General features: G+C 41.2%; 2 protein-coding genes across 2 annotated transcripts in view; both read right to left on the bottom strand.

The window, feature by feature from the left end:
• Positions 1-1,166: 1,166 nt before the first annotated feature.
• LOC118408599 (macrophage mannose receptor 1-like) lies at positions 1,167-8,392 on the bottom strand. Its single transcript, XM_035809417.1, has 9 exons — positions 8,253-8,392; positions 7,579-7,806; positions 6,764-6,961; positions 5,790-5,816; positions 4,503-4,680; positions 3,460-3,570; positions 2,574-2,698; positions 2,241-2,270; positions 1,167-2,008 (listed from the first exon to the last, which is right to left on the bottom strand). Exons 1-9 carry the CDS (start codon positions 8,320-8,322, stop codon positions 1,677-1,679), a joined length of 1,299 nt encoding a protein of 432 aa, XP_035665310.1. The 5' UTR covers positions 8,323-8,392; the 3' UTR covers positions 1,167-1,676.
• A 1,680-nt stretch (positions 8,393-10,072) lies between these two features.
• The window catches only part of LOC118408590 (C-type mannose receptor 2-like), a 9,109-nt gene continuing 306 nt past the window's right edge, over positions 10,073-18,875 (bottom strand). Inside the window, exons 2-11 of the mRNA XM_035809402.1 lie at positions 18,053-18,259; positions 16,426-16,638; positions 15,305-15,331; positions 15,003-15,026; positions 14,201-14,377; positions 13,384-13,552; positions 12,798-12,902; positions 11,796-11,920; positions 11,208-11,237; positions 10,073-10,968 (exon numbers count right to left, since the gene is read on the bottom strand). Coding sequence (XP_035665295.1) covers positions 10,601-10,968; positions 11,208-11,237; positions 11,796-11,920; positions 12,798-12,902; positions 13,384-13,552; positions 14,201-14,377; positions 15,003-15,026; positions 15,305-15,331; positions 16,426-16,638; positions 18,053-18,259 — 1,445 coding nt within the window. The 3' untranslated portion in view covers positions 10,073-10,600. The remainder of the gene's footprint in view (positions 10,969-11,207; positions 11,238-11,795; positions 11,921-12,797; positions 12,903-13,383; positions 13,553-14,200; positions 14,378-15,002; positions 15,027-15,304; positions 15,332-16,425; positions 16,639-18,052; positions 18,260-18,875) is intronic.

Genomic DNA, 18,875 nt, shown 5'->3' with positions numbered 1-18,875 from the left:
CCAGGTTCTTTTCTCTAGACCTGACCCGTACCTGGACCTGGATTTTCTTTACCGGTACCCACCCCTAGTTGGGAGCATAGCATGGAATCTATTCTATTCCCTATTCTAGGTCCAGTTCACTCCTATGATCGCATCTAAGCATATGACTTTCCTGAGGTTCATAGCAAATTAGACAGGCTACTTTTAAACTCTAGTACTAGGTAACCAAGGCGAACAAACTCCCAACCACAGGTGATCTTGCTCACGATTAAAACTACAAACCACTGGATGGTAAAAGTTGGGAGGACATGGTTGGCTATGTGTACGTGTATGTGTGACAAGGGCCTGAAACTACGTCACTTACACCAACAGATATGTTGCTTGATTTTCAGAGATTTCACGAGACGAAAGAGTCATTTTTTTCAGATCTTTTCTGCAAGTTGACAGCTATCGTTATTGATCACTGAAAAGAGATTATCTGTAAAGGGGTAGAACTGACTGTTATCAAAATCGTTGCCATGTTTTCAGATACCCTGGACACTGGTCGGTTAAAATTTAAAAAAGAAGAAGTTTATTTTGTGCAATATTGATAAACTGAATACGAGCCATTATCTTTAAAAGCATGTGTAGTCGCAATATTTATTCACACCTTTTCACCCACATTTACATCACAATATGAAACAATTCTACATAGAAGCATATTTTTCATACTTACTATAAACAGCGTAAAAAAGAAGCTCTCTTCTTTTTATAAGAAGTATCAAAGACACATCACAAACGACTTCAATCAAATACCACACACCCTCGTTCGACATTTCATCCCCTTCAAACATTAGGGGATTCACCAATTATGACGTCTTTGAGGCAACAGTTAACACAGCAAGTTTGGAGATTTTCAAACCGATGAACATAAAGACACGTTGCAGCTAAATATACCGTAATGGTGGGTTAAAAACAGCACACAATTAATCTCCAAGCAGATCCATAGATATATGGCATAAGATATTAGTACCAAACTGGCCAAGGATTGTAGTCAGCCAAGAGGTGCACATTTGCCAAACACACTCCTAGGCCGGCCTTGACTCCTCTGGCAGCGTTTGATACTATCATGCGCTACCGTGGGATCTGCTTGTAGATTATACACAGTTCACATACACCGATGTGTATCTTCCGCCTTATGCTAGAGTTACATTTACAAACCGGGCCCGGTCAGGCTGTTTTCGGAAACGAAAAATTAAAATTGTATACCTAGAAATAAACGAAAATCATACATACAACTTTCCTTTTACGTTTTGTGTATTTTGGTGTCTTTTATATTATATACTTTGTTCCCGAAAGCTGCCCGATCGTGGACTCTGGTTCGGAACTGTGACCCTAAGGCATTACTTTGTGACTTATTCTCTACTTGCAGTGGAAAAGCCAAGCTTTATGACCCCTTTCAATTAGACGGCGATTACCGAGCGACCATAGAGAGACCAACATTTGATTTGTGTGACCCTCAATTTCATGATCGGAAATGATGCTGGATCAAAAATCATATATTTCAAAAGACAGCAAGACATGGAAAACGTGAAAGAGATTAGTCCTTTATCTAGGAAATTTGTTGAGTGATTTGTTAGATGTTTGGTCGCTGAGCGGTCGCAGTAAATTCTCAGCCAGTAGTAGAAATGGAGGTAATACAACATGTAGCACTGCTATCATTTAGGGGACACCTTTGCAAGCCACTTAAACTTGTAGGCAGCCACTCCGATGCCAATGCCGACGCCTGCGACCACCACACCGGCGGCCACACCTCCTGCCAGCGCGCCCTGGTCAACGCCGGACTCCTGCTTCCCCTGTTGTCCATCGCCCGGCAGGGTTGTGGTCTGGTCCTCCTGGCTAGTGGTCGGGGCCTGCGGGACGGTGCTGGTGGTTGTGTCGAGGCGGGGGTGGGTGCTGGGTACCGCCGCCGGGGTGGTGGGGTCGGCCACGGTAGTAGTCGGGACCGTGGTTGTAGGTAGCGCCGTCGTCGTTGGGGGGATCGTGGTGGCTGTTAGAAATAGAGAAATCAAAGAACGTTCCTCTTTGATTTCAAAGATCTCTAAGTCAAAGTGCATTGGAAAAGAACATTCCCTTCAACACGAAGGTTAAGTCATCACTTACCTTGGCCTAGAAAACCTTCTTAAGTTTGGACCTAATGAACACTTATAAGAAAGATTTTGTCGGCAAAGAATTACGATCTTTACAAATTTATAAATCAACAAGAGAACAAACAAACTTACGTAGAATACAGCCTTCGTTGTCCCCAGGACCTGGGAAATAGAGAGTACAATTTTCAATCATTGTATCATTAATTGTAAGATCCCATAACATACCCTAAAGGATGTCAAGTTTTGGCCTGACTACTACTCCTCTAAGTTTAGGATCCATCCACCCATACGTTCAAATGTAGGTACATACGTACATACATACATACATACATACATGCAAGTGTGCATACATACATACATCTGTTTGGACGTGTCTTTACAGGGTGGTGGAATTTTGTACCCTGGTGAAATCCGGTTGGTAAATGTTCGGTAGTTGAAAAGATAATTAAAATGGTGGGAACTGACCTAGCTGACAGATGTACATTACCGAACGTGTACAGTCGAGGTAACTCCAGTCCATCCATGCGGACCCCTTCAGGACTACGCAGTCTTTGTTGATTTCGTTGTCGGAACTACCACCACCCAACCAACTGTGTGAAAAGCACAATAATCAATGATTTGCTTTGTGGTTCATTCACATTGTAGAATTTTTGCCCACGTTTGACACACAGTCGAAGAAGCTCGGCCGTACTTGCAAAGCCAATGAGGGTGCTCGGTTTTAGGCTAACGTCACATTTCCAAACCGGGGACCGGTCAGATTGTTTGCGGAAACGAAGAATAGAAATGTACTAGTATACGTAAAAAATATACACAAATAATGCCCACGACTATTTTCTTTACGTCTTGTGTACTTATGAGTCTTTTATATCATACTTTTCGTTCCCGAAATTAAAAGCTGCCAGGCCGGGCCAAGTTTGTAATGTGACGTACACTTTAGGGCGCAGTCCGTATGAGATCCGTATTGACATTTATTCATACGCAGAAGTCGTGCACACAATACGCAAATCATACGCATTTTATACATTTGATGTCAGTTAAAGGTACGCAGGCATACCCACAGATAATTTATGTAATTGAAATGGCGACGATTGTGTCTTACTGCCTTACTATAGAGACAATCCAGGCCTGGCAAAGAATGGATTGGGTGTTAAGTCCTGTGGTTTAGCAGCATTTAATTTTTTTTTCTCTCACTGGCATATTAGTTTTGGGGTCTCAAGAAGTCATCCATAAAATCAAGTCAGTATGGCCTTACATGCACGAACAGAAACTATTTGTATCCCACATTGCGACTTAACATAAGAATATACCGGTACACGTTTATGATAATATAACAAATCATTATAGTACTTACTTGGAGTAAGAACATCTTTCGATCAGTAGGCCGTCTTGATAAATTTCCTGTCCTTCTTCGGACATGTCGTCAATACCGATCCAGTGGTCCATTGAGCGGGAGGGGCTCGTCCTGAGAGGTTGTTTGGGAAAATGGAAACAAACTTTATTTTTTAAACTGACAAGTGCAGTTTGTAAATGCTTGTGGCATCTACAAGCACACAAGCACACAAACAGGTCCGGAATTATAGCTTCAATTGTTGTGAAGGTAACAAACAGACAACGGTTGAAATATCGTCGTTAACTCAAAATTGAAAACACCAGGAGTGGCACGAGTTTTATCAAATTCGTGCCGATTTTATTGATATCGCACGAAGCGCTATGCGAAAACGTAAGAATGGTATGAAAAACGCACACATCACTATGCTAGAAGGTATGAATTCTATAAAAAAAAAACACGCAAATCACTTTACGAAAACGTATAAACCTTTTGAGATATGCAAGAATCATAATGTGAAACCGTTATGCTTAGCCCACAGTGAAAATACTATAGCTAGTGGTGTAGCATAGCTATAGTTGTTTTGTGTCTCCCATTGACACTGTAGCGAAAATCTAAGCTGAGGGCACAACCCACCGTACGTGCAAATACGTGCTGTCTACGTGCCAAAACGCGGGCAATCTTTTGGAATCCGTAAGTGGTAAGTACCACCTTCGTATGAACTCGTAGGGAATCCGACGGACTTTGGAGCACGCAGACACGCCGTAGAACTTTATGTGCAGGCAAAACTTTCTGTTGCCGTATTGACATACTCCCTCCCTGCTCTTGCCTGATGTTCCCCACGCTTTCAGAAATACGTGGCGGACGTGGCCTCCCCAAAAAACGTACGGACAAATAGCAAGTACGGCGGGTTGTGCCCCAAGCTTTACAAAAACGTTTCATGTAACTACTGCGTTTAGCACATATGGACAACAACGTGCAAATAAAGATCATTGCCATCGTCATAACGATCGGTACAAATATCATCACGAATGCGAACGTTCAGGAACCCCTGAACACCGACGTACTTGATGACGAGGCCCATGAGGAGGAAAGTGATCCCTGCGTTCTTCGGCATGGCCACGGAGGCACCGGCGGCGTCACATGCATCCGTGGCGCCCACGTACGTTTGCATTGATCCGGTATTGACGTAATAACAAGTGTCTCCACTGGTAACTCCCTCGGGATGGTCCGTGCAGCTATCAGCTGTGGAATAAAAAAAAAGCGTCATCACGATAGAACGATGTGTTGTGGCTGTGTTTTGCTAACTTTCAGCAACGCCCCTTAGGCGTCGTCAAAATTTAGCGCAGCTACAAAACGTCGACGAAGGTTAAACATCTATAACTCTCAACCGGAGTCCTCCTTAATGGTTCTCCAGGTCATAACTTTGCTACAGACCAAAAACTCTCAGACGCTCTGCATTCATTTTTAACATCAACATCGATTTACAGCACCTTCCATCTGCTCCTCATAGCTTATGTAGTCTATGTGGTCTATTATGCACATATGTGTAATTTAGATGTATTTGTTTGCTGTATCTTTGAGGGTCAGCCGTCATCAGCTTACATAGCCTCTGCCTAGGCTGGCCCAGTGTAATGGTTTGTTGTCATTTTCAATAAATAAACAAATAAAAGAAATAAACATCTATAGCCTCTACCATGCTCCGCAGGTCGCTGGAAAAATAGTAAAAATTGGACAAATAGACAGAAAACACACTAGAGAAGTTGTTGGCGACAAATACAGTTTGCGACAAATACAGTTTGCGACCTAAGGTCGGCTAAAACATTTACTCTCCAAGCAAAGGTTTGACTGGCTGTTTTTGACGTGTTTTTATGGGTTAAAATCGGGCTGTTGTGTTGTTTTCTTTCCGCCTTCCTTTATGCCGAACCTCTGCTTGGAGATTAGATAGACATAAAGAAGACAGCACAGAATAGAAGCCCGATAAAAACAACCTAAAAACTTAAAACGGTCGGAACCGAACCTCTGCTTGGAGAGTATAGACATCCAAGTAATGATATGCTCAATATGAAATAAAAATAAGTTACTCAGGCTGTTAGGCATAAAAGCTGTTAGGATATCAGTTTACACAATCCATCCAGTTTCTTGGGTAACTTTCGAATTGTAGTGTAAATATTTATATGAAATATTCTTAAAAAATACAACATTTTTGTACATAAGTGGACGACACCACCAGTGAAAAAGGAGAGAGTGGCTATCTGTTCATGAAAGAGCACAGATGATTCAAACGTCCTCTTAGACATGTTGGATGGACTCTTCTAAACGTGAGCAAAAAGTTGTCCTATATAGCTACTCACTTGATCCACAATTCGACTCATGCTGCCCTGAAATAGAAAAGAAAGACGACCATATGTAATATGAACCAACGTAAATTTTTCCTAGAAATCTACAAAATTTTCCCACGCTTTTAACACCTTGACGATCAACAAAAAGCAAACTTCTTGCTCAAGTCGTCCAACCCTTACCGCTTAACGCTTCCCATTTATCTACAAAAATGTTGGACAATTCATCTCCAACTGTATGTGGAACACAAGTCTAAGCCTCCAAATTGTCTAAGTGGAAACATATTTCAAACATATGTTTACCTTTGCCGCCCAGAATGGCTAAGGTTATGTTATATTTTTCTTTAAATTTATCTAATCACTTTCATTCTTTTTCACTGTAAGTATTACTGTGCAATTGGCCATCTGGCATGATTTTACAATAAAGTTTTGATTTATAAATGGGCCTATAAATGAACCTGCCCCATGACGAAAATTTTGCGTCCAACTTTGAACCACCGCTGCAGAACCGTAACTCGCCACTAGGAGGCCAATTATCGAGCTTGACCTTTCTTTTTCAAACCCCTAAATAACTATTAAAAATCATACAAAACGATTCACAACATCTCGAGTAATCTTGTACGCAGACACACACGAAAACACACTCGCCCCGCTGCATTGCCGACGAAAAGTGCCAAGGTAACCATTTTTAAACGAGACCTTTTTTTCTGTAACCGCTACTCAAATACCAAATACATTTGTATCATAAAAATCCATCCACAGCTACTCTAGTTTTATGCGGTTAACCTACATATAGAGACACAACATCATGTCTTCACTCAAAACATAACCTTGCCATTCTGGCAAAGGGAATTACTGTTTAACTTTTAGTTGTTTTTTTCATCCATTACACCACATGTGGTCATTTGTGCATTTATCCTACGAGCATGAACATGCAATAAAGAATTTTATCATTATTATTATCATTATTATGAAAAAACTTAACTTACCGATCTGGCAGATGAGCCCAGACTTGAGCGTGTTACACGAGGAGTCGGCCCATTTATACCAGGACGTGAACTTGATGTACCCACAGTTTCCGTCAGTGTGAGCGGTGTTCGCCTCGTCCCACGCCGAGAACCCGCACTCGCTCACAGTGGTGCCGGCTTCGTCCATCCACGTCCACGTTCCACCTTCGTTCCTCAATCCTGTCAGAAATATAACAGAAATTTACCCTTGTTCTAAAGAACGCGGATGTTTGCAGAAACGAAAAACAAAAGTGTTTACCAAGGAATATGCGCAGATAATGCCCATGGCTTAATTTTTGCGTTCTGTGCGGTTTTTTTTCTCATCATATTTTTCGTTTCCGAAAGCTACCCGGCCGGGTCCCGAGTTGGGAATTGGGACCTAGGCTTATAAGCTGGTCGATTAATCAGATCAGTAGAACATGACCTATTCTGTGCTGTTGCTGCAGATTTACTTCCCTAATATCCATTGATGCTGTTTGCTGTGGTATGCCACATTTAAGTTTAAAAAAAAATGCCCCAAACCTGAGACTTGTGAGGGATTTTGAGTTAACAACGCTATAAGGCCTACGTCACATTTCCAAACCGGGAAGCTTTCGGGAACGAAAAGAATTATATAAAGACATCAAAGTGGACAAAACTTAAAGAGAATAGTCATGGGCATTATTTGTGTATATCTTTACATTTCTCTACTTTTCGTTTTCTTAAAAAGTCGGCCGGGCCCCGGTTTGGAAATGTGACGATAGCCTAACTACAAGGTGGCCCTGTGTTACCAAATAAACAAACATACAAACACTTACCGATCCAAGCATCGGTCATTGGAGACAGATCAATGATGAGACCGGTGAAGAACATGTCCACGGATCTGTCCTTAGGCATGGCAAGCGTCCCCCCGTCCGCTTCACACCACTGCACGGCTTGGGCGAACGTCTTGAATTCCTTGTAGGCTCTGTAGCAGACGTTTTCGAACAGAACGTATCCATCTGGGCAAGGTCCTGATCCAGATGCTTCCTGACCGTTTGTCGTCCCTAAAAGATGCAAAATTCGAAACTATGTTTTTTTTTTCCTTTTAATTAACAAAAATACGGAATAGATTTTTTCCTTCTCCAACAGCAAAACTAAATTCTATATCTTAATGTAAAATCTTTTTTTGAATATGTAAAAGTTAGGTAAAATACATATTCAGTTAGTAAAGTTAAAGTCCTTCGAATTCCCGCGTCTGATGGCGCATAGGGTGGCGCCCATCTCCGGTCCAGTAGCCCTGGGCCACACTACTTTGTGCAATCACTACAGCGGGGGGCTAGTCCGCTGGTAGTGGTGTGTGTTCAACTTCCATACTCTTTCCCGAATGCTGAGTACATTTTTAAAGTCCTTGGTATGACTCGGCCGGGGATCGAACTCACGACCTACCGAATTCGAGGCGAACACTCTACCCACTAGGCCATTGTACCGGCTTTACATATTTAGTACCCACCTAGTAATCCAGAGAAAAACAACAACCAACACAGATGCCCGAAGCGCCGTGACCGAACACTGGGTGCCATTTTCCTGTGCGTCCCGTTTACTCAAATACTAGGATTCGACAACTCCCCTCAGCGCCCACCGTGTTTGTGAGTCTTTCAATCAAATTAGCACGTTTAATGGGGGTTTAAATGGGGTTTACTGACCTGTCGGATCGAACAAAACTGAACAAACGAGGGCGTTCTTATATTACTAACACAGTTTCCTAGTTTGCCTTTCAGGTGTTCTGATTTCGTTGGACCCTCATTTGGAATCAGGTACGGGTAATTATGTATTTTGTCTGAAAAAGACAACGCGATGGAAATAGTGAACATGGTTATAGGTCACTGTTCCAGTTATTGCCGTTGCCATGGTGTTGCCCATAGTTGGTATAAAGGATTGAGAGCTGTAGAGTATGTGGAGAAGGACAACCTCAAGCCAACCGTTCACACTCACGCCTCATCTTCAGAAAAGACGTTGGAGCCGCTTGTTTCCCGTTTAGAAACTATTCGAACCGACACGCAACAAACATGTTTCGCCGTGTGGCTTCATCAGTGTTATGGGCTCGAATGAGCATAGTGCAGCATGTCCTCACTTTTATAGGCCAAATGCATAGTGCACTGACTAGGTGCAAGGTGCCCTAGTTGGCTTAACCAATCACAGTTCAGCAAAATAGTTTCACGCTTGTTATCACCATGAAAAATGGAGATACTGTTTATTTTGCGCGCGCGCGCGCGCGTGTGTGTGTGTGTGTGTGTGTGTGTGTGGTTGTTTCCAGATTTTTGTAGTCAGCTTAAGTCAAGAACCTCTTGATGGATGATGATGATATTTGGTATGTGTGTAGGTGTTTGGAACACGAGGGTGAAGGTCAATTTTGACCCCCAACCCAGTATATGACCGTGGTACTGCAGCAGAAGCTCCGTTTCCTGTATCCTGTCCATGCTTTATGGTCTTGATTTTTGGCAAGTAGTTTGTGATGTAAGTACAAACCGGTGTATGTTTGGGCCCCTGGTTTTTGCGACATTTAGTATATCTTGACCTTCGTAAAAACATACTAAATGTCGCAAAACCATAGTATAAAACATAGCAGAAAAACACATGAAACACCGCTTTTACCTTCATGAAAACTAAGTTTTGCTTTGTTTGTATGTCGTATATTATGTTTGTCTTCGATGTGTTCAGTTTTGTTTCTGCTGATCCAGGTCCAAGCATGTGAAGATTCAGCTGGCTTGTGTCCAAGTTTCTTCGTCAGATTGGCAAAAAGTGAACCAGAGGATGAGAGTACAGCATGCAATGTGTGAAATGGATATATATGGCTCTGTTATACGTATATTTTGTTAAGAAATTTACCAAAAACAATAGAAGTGAAGTCTTCTACTTCTTACTCTTCGTTGTGCATTGCATAATCTTAAAGTAACTTTAAAGACTATCATAGTCTACATTCGTAAAAGTTTGAAAATAAATCTATGTAAAAAAAGAACATCTTCGACAGGCTCCGTTCCTTTTATTGTCAAATCTTTTGTATAGTGATAATAAATGAATGAAGACCTTTATTGTATAAGTTCTGCCCAACCGAGCTAAGTACAGGTCACAACAAGTCAAAACATGTGTAACGTTATGTATAATGTTATATATATATTACATATAAGTATCACAAAATCTAGTCTAACACAGAAGTTCGGACGTTTCTCTCTCCTTGGTAATGGTAAAAATGTAGGACTGTATGGGTTTAGCTATGATCGGTTTGTCAAAATGCTTAAGAAATATATACTTGCCAGTGCTACTCATGTGTCTAAAATGAGGAAATCTACTTTCTATGTAACTAAATATAGTATTCCTATCATCGACATACATATCACAATCAACAGTGAAGTGCACTTCGTGTTAGATAATAATGGTATTTGCAATCGGTGTACTTTCACACCACAAGTGTATCAAAAGAGTAATATGATAACTTGTTGACAGTTTGTACAGGCTTCCTGACAAATATCAACTTGATAAAACTGTTAACGGATTATAAACCTTATGAAGGCTTAGTCCCGAGATTATCTGGTGTAATATGTCTTCAAACCTAACATTTGACATATTTTAAGACGCTTTGGTCTTAAGTCTATAGATATTTTCTGTCAGATATGCGCGTAGTATTTTATAGCTTGGTGTGTCAATTTGTTTTAGATCTCTGAGTAATGAGATAAATTGATAAATACGTAGCTCGTCACATAGTACAGAAAAACATACCAGAAGTTTGCACAACAAACCACATAAAAATCCGTTATTTAAGAAAACAACGCCCTGAAATTGTATCACAACAAGCCAGTAGCTCTAAGCTTTTACGACGGGAGCCACCTTGGCCAGCATAAACTTCTTGTAAGCAAGGACTCCCACGCCGACCCCCACCCCTACCGTAGCTACTGCCCCAACCGACCCTCCCACCACGGTTCCGGTTCCGCCGGCATCTTGCTCCTGTGTGCCTGCCTGGCCGCCTTGTCCAGGCATGGTGAGCGGGATGAACGTGTTACTGGGAGGCGGCGGCGGCGGTGGTGGCGGGGTGCTGCCGAGACGAGGCCAGGTCCAGACGGGGACTGTACTTGCACCTTGACCTTGAGTTGTCTGTACAACAGCTGGTCGGGTTGTCCAAGATGGCGGATCCGAGGTAGGAATGCGGCGTGTCGTTGTGGGGACAGTCTCTTCTAATAGAGAAAAAAGTAAAAATTCAAAAGTTAAGAAATACAAAACCATATGTAAAAATGGTGTTTTTCCTACAATATCAAGACGATTTATGTAGTTCTTAATGAATTTTTTGAAGAGACAAAATTAAAACTAATTTTTTAATACTTGTGGGCATTTTCATTAGAATAGTCAACTTCAGCGTACAACCGTCATAACCTACACTTACAACAATAAAGTACGACTCAAATAAAGCACTTACCAGCCCCGCAATCTTGAGTGATCCCTGGACCTAAGAGAGAGAACATGGTTCAGGAAACATTAGAAACATGTAGTCAACGTATCATCAAGACATATGTATTGAGCACTGCATTGTTCAAAGTTTGTAGGCATCGATTATAAATGACTTCTAAGTAAAAAGGTGTCACATAGTGAAAGACAAAGAAGAAAATCTAACCACTCCTTCTTAGCGAGTGACATTCAAAGATTTTTGATTCCATCCGTTAATTAACGTGTTATGTTTTCAAGACGAGTTGTGCTATTTTTCCAAGAATAATAATGCATAATCGAAAATGGATACTACTACTACTACATGCTGATCAGAGACTGAAGGAAAACACAAAGAGCCATTGGTTTTGGCAGTTCAAGTCATCGTTTTTATTCATCATGTAATTTAGCTTTTCTTTTGTAAAGACAGAGCTGATTGGTCGATTGGGTTAGGTAAAAAATACAATGTACTAGAATCTGTATATATCGTACGAATGACGTCATAATGGGCGATACCACTTTACTTTTGCGTTGTATTTTTCACAATTACATAGGGTGGCCATGCACATCCATTCACACTCACCGATCTGACACATGTAGCTCATTGTCTCAAAGCAGGGCATGTCGTGCCAGAAGTAGCCAGGGCTACTCCAGTACATGATGCAGTTCATCATGTGAGCCCTGTCCCTTGGGGACATGGTAGACCACCTGCATGCCACAAACAGAAGAATATATGATGTTAAAGTTCTTAACAATAGTTTATTGGAGTTTCTTAGCTTGTCCGAGGGCTATCAACATAAAAGGGACGGACATGCAAAGAGTGTAGAACAATATAGTGTGTGTCAAGTGTTAAAGCTAACGCTGAATTCTAAATTATTAAATCTAACTTTAAGTTCTAACTTGATATGTCAACATGTTTTAAATCGGTCCTTAGGACGCATAGGTAACATATGTTGTGCGGTCTTTGTACGATTTTGATGCCATACGTTTTTCAAGCAGGCCGTGACCTAGCCGTGACAACCACCGACACCCGCAGGAGACGAACATCTTTGTCCTCCAAAATGTCCGAAGTTAGCCATCGTACAACGATCGCACGTCCTATGTGAAGAGCCATAGTTAGGCGAAACGACGAATTGTTATTTATTTGCAAGTCCTTGCCCGTGGGCTAATTGCAAGGGTACATGCAGTAAAAAGTATCAAGTGTCTATTCTATAGAGCTATCTATATGCATGATTATACATTCTTTACTGGAAGGTTTATATACACAAATAGATAAACATAAAATAGAAATAGAAATACACAAATAAGACTATTCTCTTTACGTCTTGTGTAGTTTGGTGTCTTTCATGTCATACGTTTCCGTAGGCTGACAGACCGGGCCTTGGTTTGGAAATGTGACGTAGGCTTTACAGATACTTGGTAGTTGTTGTATCCAAAAGTGCTTCTATCCCATGGAAGAGCGCTTTTGTAACAGAGCACATTTGGGATAGGCCTGCATCCGAAAAGTGCATTATCCCAAAATCGCTTTTGGGATGGAGCACATTTGGGATAGTGCAGTTATAATAAGTGGTTGGTAACTACATACTTTATGAAGGCACAGTCGGCCAACATGGTGCCGTCAGCGAACATGTGGTTGTACTCCCAGCGACGGTCCTCTATTCCGATCCAGAAGTCTTCTTCTGGCGCCTCCCTGGGTAGAAAATGTTTAGTTGTCATATTGAGGGTGCTACATACGTAGTTGACTCATTATTCTACACAGAGACGAATCTGCGTCCTAAAACTCACTTAAAAGACGGCCCATCAGGCCTATCTTGTCAGATACTAAATATCTAAATATGATATTAACAAAAATATTAAAAATGATGAAAAGGTACTTGAGTGTTGTCGAACTCAGTGAGAGCTCATAAGTTTATAATTGTGCAGTAGTATATATATTAGAGATCGCGTGGGGCAATCGGCAACATAATATTTTGTTTCAGAAAACAAACAAAATTGACAAAAATTCAAGGAGCGCTGTAGTGACATATCTTGTATCATATATTGGTAAACATTTCTTTCAATCTTTTGATCTACTAAAATGGTAAACCTAAACGTACTTTGTAACTGATTGGAATCTTCTAACTACTTTCCTGTTTCGGAATATGTCAACCAGGGCTTATATAAAAGCGCACCTTATCATGAGTCCTATGAGAAAGAAGTCGGTCTGCAAGTGTTTGGGCATGGCTATAGTTCCTCCGTCCGCTGCGCATGCGCTCTCTGCCTGTGTGTAGTTGAACATGGCCCGCTTCGCCCCGTAGCACGTGTCCCTCAACTTGTGGTACCCTTGCGGACAGTCCGGAACTGCAGCACAGAAAATACACAGGAGTAATTGCATTAGATCGGGACTGATTCTTGTGTACACCGGTACCATCCTTGCTGTTCATGACCAAAAGGAAACAGTAACGCTTGGGTCACATTTCCAAAACGGGGCCCGGCCGGGTAGCTTTCGGGAACGAAAGGTATGACATAAAAGATACCAAACTACACAAGACGCAAAGAGAGTAGCCGTAGACATTATTGGTGTATGTTGTTTTTTTTTTCCATTTCTCTATTTTTGGTTTCCATAAACAGCCCGCCGGGCCCCGGTTTGGAAACGTGAAGTTAGCCATAAATGAGTCATATGAATCTTAGGTTTTCAGAGTGCAAACGCATACAAATGGCACAGCACTGCGTCTTTTTTCAAGCTAAATGATTCTAGATAGAATTGAGTATACAAAACAAGGCGTAAAATGTCTAAGGCCAAAAGTTGAAAGATTAATTTTCACTAAAAAACAAAACTTTTTTAACACAAATGATAAGGAAAAAAAAGCACATTTTTCCTTTTGCAGATAGGAATTGACACATTTTCTTAAATTATCGCGTTTTCTGATTTAAATTTGAACAAAAAGAGATCATTGGTTTTTTGAACATACACATTTCTTTAAAAAAAAAGTGAAAACACGATTTTACCTATGAGCAGACTGTAGTCGGTACATCTCGGACAGTCACAGTGGAGTTCGGAACTGCCACACTGTCCGTCAGCAGAACAACATGGCGTCCGTCCAGTAGCGTCACACTCTCCCGGAACCCCTCCTTCAACGGGGAAGTCTGGTCCGCAGCGTCCGTCTGGTCGGATTCGAGCAGGGTCTGGAAAAGAACAACAACAAGACCATAAGCTACACGAACCGGAACTGTGCAGCAGTACCGAGAAAAGTCGCGAGAAGCACTCATAATCCACCTCCGTCTACCTAGTAAGAACTACCTAAATATCAAATATTATCACAATCCGTCCAAAGGTTCCTACGTTTTTGCTTCGGAAACGACACATCAACACGGACAGACAGGGTCAAAACAAAACACCTACATTTTTTATGTAAATAGCAACAACAAGTCATGAAAATTGAACGCTATATCTTTTTCCGTTTTAGATAGAGACAAGAAGACAATAGAGCTTATATCTGAAGAAGGCAATATAGGATTAGAACTAGAGTTAATAATAGAGTTTAAGCGGGAAAGCTATTTGTCTAAATGCTTTCCTACGGATTTTTGTCCACTGAGAAAAGAGTCTGGTGGCACAACGGTACGTACAGATGTTTACTTTATTGTTGTTCACGGTTGTTGTTTGCTGTATAGTTTGTACAGTTAGATATAGTGTCAAACACATTTATCCGCTTAAGTCCTTCCCTAGATACGAAAATATCATCTGAGTTAAAGCTAAATATGCGCATGACGAAACGAAAAACTAAAAAAAAAAAAAAAAAAAAACCCTTACCTCTTGTAAAGACAGGTCTTTCTCCTAAGGTTTGGAAACAATGCACAAAGTTAGATCTGAATAATTGTAACAGATTATAATCATCTGGTGTATTACCCAATGTGTAGGTACCCAGCGTGTTGAGTAATGAGGCTGTTTAACGTGGTCGAGGCACCTACTTGAGCACGGGACCCCTGTTTTACGTCCCTTCCGGAAGACGACTTCGTGGAATGACCATTAATTATGAAATAAAAAGACTGATTTTCGAATTTCAAGATAGCACAGTTCTAAGATTCTGGAAAAAATGTTATAAAATAGCTTACCGGAACAGTCATCTTGGTCTCCAGCCCCTGTGTAGAAAATAACACACGATTAATATCTTTTTTTTCACAAAAACAAACAAACAAACAACATATGATTTAACTCTTCTTTTATGAAAAATAGATAATCAATTTAACATTTCTTCACAAACAAACATTATATGAATTAACTCTTCATTCAAAACAAATAACAAACAATTTGACATTTCTCTACAAATTATACAAACATCATACGATCTAGATTTCGTTATAGATAACATATGTTTTGAGTGTTCATTAACAAATCTAAAGAATCTGTTACAGAATGGTAAGGAAAGACAAAGAACGAGTCAGGGTATACTATTGAAGGCCGGATCAGCCGGAATGCCGTCAGAATGACTATTCTTCGATATTCCTGGGTATTCGTAGTGCATTCTTGAAATTTCCACTGCGTTCCATATATTTCTGCCCATTCTTTCGGTCGTCCCGAATGTTTTTGAAATGCTCCAAACTTTCGAGGTGCATTTGGAAAGGATAAAAATCGGCAAGCCACTTCAAATCCATGCAAAATGTGGCCAAAAGAATATCTAAAATGTAGTAAGAATGTCTAGAATGCACTACAAATACCAGGAATAGACAAAGAATACTTATTCTGATGGCATTTCAGTTCATTCCATCTCGTGTATAAGGTCCATTTGGCCATCCGAATGTGGCGCGAATTTTGCAAATTCTTCATTCCGGCTGGTTCTGCTTGATTACTGCTGATTCCGTTTCAGTGCAGAGGAGGGATGTGTCGTATCACACAATGCATTGCAGTTTCCGGTCTACGCCACATATATACGTTGAACCTGAAGTTTTATTTCATTCGAAACCATGTCAGCGCCACAGACGGGCGGAAAAGTGGTGTTTTGGGTAACTTGACACATCCCTTTTTCTTTCCCTCTTCTTTTGTATGTTCTTTGAAATGATGTAAAAAAATCAAAACAGTGAAAAAAACGTCATGTCCCTCTTGTCTAGTTTTCTTTTTTTTTTTTTTTTTTGTTATACCCCAATTAAAACGAAAAAAGTGGTGTGGCTCCCGTCTTTGCCTCCTGTAAGCATAATTAGTTTCAGTGTGAAGGCCCTATCAGCAAAAGCTCACTCACCATATTGGCAGATGAAGCGTTTCGGATCAGCGCAGGTAGACACGGACCAAAGAAAATCGGTCCAAATCATGACACACTGGGGTGGCATGCGGGACATAAATGAGGGAAAGCTGGGCTGTCCTTCGGCGAAAGCGTCGTACTGACAGCCGCTTGCAACCGGCGTGCCGTCACTCCAGGTCGGCACCGGGTCCATCGGATTAGGGTTCTCTATTCCTGAGGGGGAACGACATCGTGTGGTTAGAATAAGAATCGCTTTAAACTGTGTGGTCATTGTGTTAGACACCCCAAAATCCCTGCACATCATCTTGTACAATGGGAGCCTACTAATAAGGGAAAAAGAGGCAGGGGAAGACCCAGAGTTACCTAGTACTTAGGCTTAGGTCACATTTCCAAACCGGGGCCCGGCCGGGCAGCTTTTGGAAGCGAAAAGAATAATATGAAATACATAAAAATACACAAAATGTCACAAATTCATGGGTATGATTTGCGTATATTTCCAGGTAGGTCAGTTTAATCTTTCGTTTCTTAAAACATCCTGGCCGGTCCCCGATCTGGAAATGTGACCTAAGCGGCAAACCTAAGACAACCTACGTAGTGACTCAAGCCTGCAAGATATACTAAAGAGCTACAAAGGGCCATGGAGGACCAAGTTCTGTGGAAGTAAGTAAGTTAACGCAAGGAAAGAATTGTTCCTGAGATCCTAGATCCTCTGTAGGATGTTTTTATTCTATTTGTAACAGGTTTTGTGTGTTCTGAATTGGAAAAAGAAAGCCAACACCACGTGCACTCTTTGAACCAAGAGCTAACAACCGCTAAAAATCCCAATCACATCACGTGGAAAACACATCAAATACTAAGTATCATATATCGCAAAAACCATACGTTTTGAAGCTGCAGAGCCACGGAAAGCCGCTAGGGGTCCATAATGTAACCGTCTTTCCAACATGTACCAACATAACAGGTATTATCAAGATCCGTCGATGAAAGCTAGGCATCTGCAATAAGATACGCCTTATAGCAGTTACTCAAGCGGTCAGACTTTTCAGGTACCTTTACACCACCTTTCATCAGTGACACTGACGAATGTTGGAGTCACTGACGAAAGGTAGTGGATTCTACCTGAAACGTAAACAAAATCATATCCAGTTGCTTGGGTAACTGCTATTTGGCATATCATAACGATCCATTCGCGACTTCTTGAGTTGTGCTGATCACAAAGAAACCAACCAACAAAGAAGACAGACAACCAAGAACACGGTCGAACGTAAAAAATAACCCTTTTGACAAGCATTCCATATAACATGCAAATAAAATGCCATGAAATCAGTCCGTTAAACAGCTTGATTACTACCTCGCTGTTCTTCAAATCTCTGGAAGTTTTCAAAAGCTTGTTTGGGGGCGCGGTCACATAGGTCGTGCGATCGTCGTACGATTTGATGCCATGGGATTTTCAAGCAGGCTATGACAGAACAAGCCACTGACATGCATTCAAAGCAGCATTCTGTGTACGAAGACAGTTGAACTTTGCAGGAGACGAACATTTTTGTCCTCCAAAAAGCCAGAAGTTAGCCATCGTACGACGATCGCACGATCTATGTGACCGCGACCTTGCCAAGCACCTGCCTACCTATCCAATATCCAAATTCATAGCCGGAGTACTGAATGATTCCCAGGATGTAGGCGTCCACAGCTGGTGTCTTGGGCATGGCCAGTGTGCCGTTCCGCTCCTCGCAGTACTGTCTGGCGTCTTCATATCCCAACTCCTCAACAGGGAACTCGTAACAGGCGTGGTTAAAGGCGATGCTCTGGCCAGGACACTGCGAGACACTGACATCTGGGAAGATAACCAAAAGTTGTATTGTAAATTCTTGCCTGTGGGCTAAATGTACTCTCAAATTAGAGGTTAGGCTCTGATTGTTTTTTTGTTGATTTTATGGGACTTTCTATTTTGTACCGTTTTCTTTATGTCTCGCGGCCTAACTTTTTTTTTTTTATTTAATGCCGCGAGACGTAAAGAAAAAGATACATAATAGAAAGGTGGATAAAAACGCATGAAAACGTAAAAAAACAGCCGGAGCCTAAATTCTGCTTTGACTGTAGGCTAATTGCAAGTAACATGGAAGGGGTATAAGCAGTACTTATCTTCTTATACACAGTACTTACACTTGTGTCAGATCTAGAGACAAAAAAAGTTCTCTCCTACTAACACCATAAGACACACACTTAACAGAAAAGATGGGTTCCTTTGTCTTCTACTGTCTCATAAAATGAAATCGAACCCAATATTTTAGAATTTAGACTAGAGTAGACCCATACAATATCTGTCCGGTCGCTTTTATTTGATGTAAGCCCTCGGGTAAGAATTGGAAATAAACCTCCGAAAATAATTTCATCAGGTTGGTAGACATAAGACTTTTCTTTTACACAACCCAGTTTATCTCACCTGCTGA

This window comes from Branchiostoma floridae, unplaced genomic scaffold (assembly GCF_000003815.2).
Source record: "Branchiostoma floridae strain S238N-H82 unplaced genomic scaffold, Bfl_VNyyK Sc7u5tJ_218, whole genome shotgun sequence".
Lineage (NCBI taxonomy): Eukaryota > Metazoa > Chordata > Leptocardii > Amphioxiformes > Branchiostomatidae > Branchiostoma > Branchiostoma floridae.
This window is presented reverse-complemented; position numbering and strand designations above follow the sequence as displayed.